The sequence below is a fragment of the Taeniopygia guttata genome, chromosome 3 (genome assembly GCF_048771995.1).
Source record: "Taeniopygia guttata chromosome 3, bTaeGut7.mat, whole genome shotgun sequence".
Lineage (NCBI taxonomy): Eukaryota > Metazoa > Chordata > Aves > Passeriformes > Estrildidae > Taeniopygia > Taeniopygia guttata.
Window position 1 is genome coordinate 45,661,471 of NC_133027.1, and position 6,000 is coordinate 45,667,470.

Genomic DNA, 6,000 nt, shown 5'->3' on the forward strand with positions numbered 1-6,000 from the left:
GAGATTAGAGTTCAATCACTTACGTATTTTTTAAAAAATCACCAATAAAGTATTTTAGATACCCATGCTTTAAAACATTTGTCTGAACACACAAAAGCAAACCTTTGTTACTTTTTAAGAATGAGTAATGAGACAGATTGAAAAGTATTCAAAAAAATCTTAGCATTGAAAAATCATGACCTGTTTCCTAAATTGCTGTGATAAATCAGGGCATAGATCTCTGATTCAAAACTAAAATCACTCACATTTACATTGAAACATACAACGCTTAAATTTCAGAAACAAATTATCAAGATCATTGAGAAAGAATATGGTCAAATTTCACCTTACTGCAATATCACACCATAAAACAAGGTGAGCAAGGTACAATTCGTGCATTACTGTGGGTGTACTAAAACTTGTCAGCAGGATATTAACTCTTCTTACAACACAAAGGTCAAGGCCATCGGAAATCCATCTGCAACAAAGCCCTTGGAAATATCAGTGAAACCACAAAAGAAGATCTAAAGTAAGGCACAGAGTTTCAGTTCCATATGAGTAAATACTTTTTCTTTCCAGCACAACATAACAGTTTAGTAGTGTACTCTGAAACATATATGAATTTAAAAAAAGAATGTATTTAATCCTGTTGAGCCTGGGCATGACTATATTCCTACTGGTCTTCCACAAGCCACAGACTTACAGAGTTAAGCCTGAAGCAGCCCACTTAAAATAATAAAAAACCCCAACAAACCCTTACAGCTCCACCACAAAATTTCCAACCATGTCCCAAAATACTGCATTTAAGATTCACAAACAAACCAGCAACTCTACCACACATTGAACAGGCACTCTAAAGTTGCACTTTAGCGCTGCAGGTCTCTGTGACACTTCTGTGACTGCAGTGCAAACTGAAAAGCCCAAATACATTGTGCTTCACTCCTCCTATTCCCTCCATTCCATCAACTGACCTTACAAGGACAGATGAGCATTTTCTTCTCATCGCTCCTCTTTATCACAGTATCACAACCTTCAGTTATAAAAAGTTCAACAAAATCCCCTCTACCACCATTTTCTAAAGTCAAGTATTTTCCATTTTTATTAACAATTTCATTTGCTTCTTGCAGAAAAGTCTACTCAAGGCCAATGTCTAAATCCCCCTTCCTGAAAATTATTTTTCTTTAAAAAAGCTATTTGCCCCTCTTTCTGTTCACTCAAGACAACCAGATTTAGAGACAGAGAGTTTGAAAAACAAATCTTGTTTTTATATCATTACAACACTGTGGATTTGCCAAGGACCACTAAAGAGCTACAATTTCCGTTCCTTGAAAGAAAAGCTGAACATCCACTTTAAACAAATGCTCATTTTTATCTTACACCTGTTAAAAAATACTGTGCATACTAAACTTGGATTCTATTAATGTTGCTAGAGCTGCAGTTATAGCAAACACAGATCTACCAAACAAAAAACACCAAAAACCCTAAAACCAAACAAAACCCACAACCAAAACACTCAAATCCACAACCAAAAGGCTTCGGAAAATTACACTTTTATTTCTTCCTTAATTTTGGTGTCTGGAGTTTTATTGTATAAAAAACCCACTGCAAATCAGTTCTTGTTTTACAGTCAGAGAAATCCCTGCTCAACAATCCCAGTTTGTGCTTATTGGCAGGAATGCAAGACTTCCATTAGTTTGCCTTAAGAATGAAAGCGTAGATAAACAGCTTAGCAACCCTAAAATTCTCAACAATACACAAAAACTCACACTCCCCAGCTGGATATTCCAAAACACTTGGTAACAAAATACACAGTTCCGAGCAGGGTAATTTCGAGTTTTTAAACTGAGCAGCCTCTCTGCTTTTTTCCTTGCTTTCCTTGCAATATACTTCTTAATTATAACAGAATACAAAACTGTCAGCGAGGCAGCCGCACATTTCACGGGAGTTTTCTTCCCGCCCCCACCCCGCACCGCACGGGGGAAGCGCCGCACGTGGCGTCACAAGGAAGCAACTTCCAACTGACAGCGGATAACCGCAGGGAAAACCTGCCGCGGCGAGGAAACGAGGATCCCGGAGCGGAGGCGAACCCTCCCGCCCCTGCGGCAGCCTTGCCCTGGGGACGCCCCACTCGCGGCACGAAGCCCAAAACTTCCCAGGAGCTCTTCCAAGGCTCCCGCGGGCGGCCCAGCCCCGCCGTGCCCCCCGGCTCCCCGCAGCGCTCACCGGGCCGTGTCCAGCAGCGGGTGCTTGGTGCCCACCAGCTTGCGGACCTGCATGGCGATGTTGCTGAGCTCGTCGCTCAGCAGGCACCGCAGGGTCATGAAGGACGTCGGGTAGCCCACGATCTTCTCGGCCTCCGACACCACCTGGCTCCAGGGCGGGCCGCCCGAGGACAGGCACCGCAGCCCGCCGGCGCCGCGCACCCCGCGCCGCAGCACGGCACCCCACATGCCGCCTCCCCGGGGACGCTCCGCTCTCCCACTACGAGCCCCGGCGGGGCCGCACACGCCGAGCGGTCGCGGACGAGTCCCGCTGCCGGAGGAGCGGCCCGGCTGTGTCCCGGCCGGCCCTGCCCGTGCCCCGCGTTCCCCCCGGCGGCGGCGGCCGGAGCGGGCTCATTGTGCCCTGGGGGCCGCCATCTTGGGCGTCGCAAACCACGGCGCGCCGTAAAGCGAGGGCGGCGAGCGGCGCCCGCTGCCATCCGCCCTCAGACAGCGCGGGGGTGAAGCGCCGCCACTTCTCTCCCCCCTCTGTACTTGTCCCTTCCCAGAGCCGTGGCGGGGATCCCGCTGGAGGGGGAACGCTCCCCGCTCCTGGTCCGGGCCCCCGGGGTGCCCCACAGAGCGGGATGTACTCTGCCTGCGCCCACGGTTCTACAGGGGCCAGCGGGGAAGAGAGGTCAGGGTCCCACCTGAAGTGTTCGGCCTGTAGTCTTTAGCTACACAGGCGTGATTTCTGTGGTTTGGCTTTTGGTGGGGGTTTTTTTGGTTTGGTTTTTTTGGGGGGTTAGTTTTTTGGTTTTTTTTTGGTTTTTTGTTTGTTTGTTGTTTTGTTTTTGGTTTTTTTTGGGGGGGGGCGTGGTATTTTTTTTTTTTCGCTGTTAGGATGGTCAGGCATTGGAATAAGTTGCCCAGCGAGGTGGTGGAAACTCCAACCGTGGATGTGTTCAGGAGGCACCTGGATCTGTCATTGATGTGGTTTAGGGGCGACAGTGCTGGTCTGATGCTCGGTCTGATGCCTGATGTTCTGATCTAGACCGTCTTCTAATTTTGATGGTCCTATACTTCTATAATTGCAGTGTATGGGCATACTTTTTTGCTTCTTCCTGGAGTTGTCTGGAGCATGGCATCAGCAGCCCTTATTTACTGCATGCTCTTGCACTGTAGCTGTGTTGTAGGGTGCTCTGCTGTGAGCCAGCTGAGGGGGTTATGAACAGACTCTTTGAGAGCTGAGGAGGTACTTTCAACCAAACAGTGAACATCAAAAGGAACAGCTAATTTTGCGTGCCCAAGTGAAGACTTTAGGGTCCCATAATTCCACAGTGGGGTCTGCTGTATATTGTGTAGTGTTTCCTTAATTCTGAGCACAGCCGTCACCGATGCCTCTTTGCAGGTACCCCAAAACTTTTGTGATTTCAGAGAATAGATATTCTATTTCAGAGAATAGACTTAACAGAGGAGAAAAATTCACTGGCCATCTTCAGAAATTGGGTTCAAGTGACTTCCTCACATACAAGGAAGAATATGATGTGTTCCATTTTCACAATCACTGTCATCCATTCCTCCTATATCTTCAAGGCTTTGTTGCAACAAATCAGGCAAAGTTTTGAGGAGAAAACTGTTCTATTGACTACATTCCTGTTGAAAATGAGGATGTTACATTTCTTATCTTTGGAAATACAAGATACAGATCACTTTATTTTGTTTGCATTATTTAAAGAGAGTTACATTGAAGGATACTACTGTAAAAGAAGAGGCAAATAGAAAACAATCCCATCACAAATAAAGATGTCCAGAAAAGCACAACATAACTCTTGCAGTTTCAAGGGAGAAGCTGCTGAAGAGGAACACCCTTACCTGTTTTTCAATAACAATGACAAGATGTTTATTGTTCTGACACCTGAGACAGCTCCAAAATTCTAAAAGGTACTATCCTAAGGAAGGGCTTTGACTGTGGAGTCAACAACACCTAGACTTGCTTATGGCGTCTCATAAGTGGCCTCTCCCAATGGAGAGGGGAAAAACTAGAATAGAGAAAACCTTTGAGAACTGGAAAGGTAACGTAAGAGTTAAGTTTCTGGTGTCAGATCTTTACTTTCTGTGCTGCCTGTCTCTGTGAGAATAAAGCTTTGCCACTGAGGCAGTTTAGTTAGCTGGTGTCACAGAACAAACTGTTGCTAAATAGGGAGTTTCAGCTCATAAACACAGTTTAGAAATGACAGAATGCAGTGGCATGTTTCTGTGCAGAAAGCCTAAGTTAATGAAAATTGCAGGAGGGATGCACTTAAGAGGAGCTACTAAGGCACCTCATCCTGTAACAGTGACAAGTTCCTTGATTCATTTCCTGAGCCATATCCATTCTTGCACTTAATGTGGTTACTGTTCTGTGAAAAGCTTAACATGATTATACAATTAAAGTCTGCTTAAAATAATACATATAAACTGGGGAGAATTAGGGTTCTATGGGCAATAAACCCACCATCTCCTAATGTGTGAGACTTTAACTTTTAAAAATTGCTGTTCTTTATGTTATTCTAAAAATCTGAGTGCCTCTGCACTCTTTATGTAGAATTCTAAGTCCAAGTGGTTTAGAACTAGGGCAAGACCCTTGATATCCACAACACTGCACACTATCACTAGAGTTTCCTCAGGATTCGCCATCAGTAGGTTGATGTTCTTTAAAAGCAGCAGTCACTAAAGGAATAAAGCAAATATTTTTCAGTAGTTTTGCAGCTTTTTTATTATTATTTCTTGACCACAGAGAGTCTTTAAGAAGATCATACTGTAATACCTAAGGACTTTCTGACTCTCACTCTCAGCCCAATGCCTTCATCCCCCTCCCTTCTCTTAGCAACCTAAGAGTCTTACTTCAGTACTTCATTTTTGACTCCTGGTCCAAGTTCATAATTTCTTTCTCCCAGTCTCCTCACTTCTTTGCTTCAATGCCACACCCTATGCCTACAGGCTACTGTTCTTTCAATCTTGTCACAGCCTTCTCATTTCATCACCAATTACCCTCTTGTCTGCATAGCCTGCACCCTAATCATAGGCTCTCCTTTATCATACATTTTTATGGGTGTACCCTCCAAATCCTTGGCAAATCTTTTGCCAAATTTCAGGTTTAGAGACGAGTTTCTCAGTCATGCAACCCAATTATATTTTTTAACACAAGGAGAATGTATTTTTTTGCTAACCTCATTTTTCAAACTGAGCGGACTATTTTAAAAATCAGCTTCAGGCTGGCACACCAATCACAGGAAAAAAATCATTACAAATTAGCTAATATTTGACAGTTACAGGCATCAAAAACCGGGGTCCTATAATAGGCAATGATGGGCCTACTTACCCATAGGCATTGCTGTTTGCACTGCCTGTTTCTGAAACTGAGCTTCTCAGTTTTTCTCTCAAAAAAAACCCATCAGAAGCAAAAGTATGATGTGCTTACCATATCATAAGTTGTATACAAAACCATATGCTTTTTTTTTTCTTTGCTCATTTCCCCACAGAATTGGAGAGAAAAAAAATGTGCACTCTTGCAAGAGCTTCAGTGACTGTACAATAGGCATGTCTATTTCTTTAGAGTCTTTTGCAGAGAAGAAAACTGAAACTCTTTTTTTTTTCTGTATCAATTCACTTTTTAAAGCCTCCCCAGAAGGAGAAAGAAGCCACTGGAGGGGGCCAATATCAAAGTTGAAGAACAAAAATGACAGGTCAAGAGACACTTCTGTTTACATCAGCACGCTCTAGACCAATGTACCAGAGAATACATCAAAGCCACTACTAATGCCAACTCTGGATCTCT

General features: G+C 44.1%; 1 protein-coding gene across 5 annotated transcripts in view; it reads right to left on the reverse strand.

Moving 5' to 3' along the window:
• PDSS2 (decaprenyl diphosphate synthase subunit 2) overlaps positions 1–2,665 on the reverse strand; it is a 111,251-nt gene extending 108,586 nt beyond the window's left edge. For 2 of the 5 annotated variants that reach the window (XM_030267687.4, XM_032747265.3), the window contains exon 1: positions 2,203–2,663. In XM_030267687.4, the coding sequence (XP_030123547.4) occupies positions 2,203–2,429 (227 nt within the window). In that variant the 5' untranslated portion in view covers positions 2,430–2,663. Of the gene's footprint in view, positions 1–2,202 lie in introns of all 5 variants that reach the window. The other 3 variants (XM_072926751.1, XM_012572761.5, XM_072926750.1) reach the window with 3 other exon arrangements.
• Positions 2,666–6,000: the final 3,335 nt, after the last annotated feature.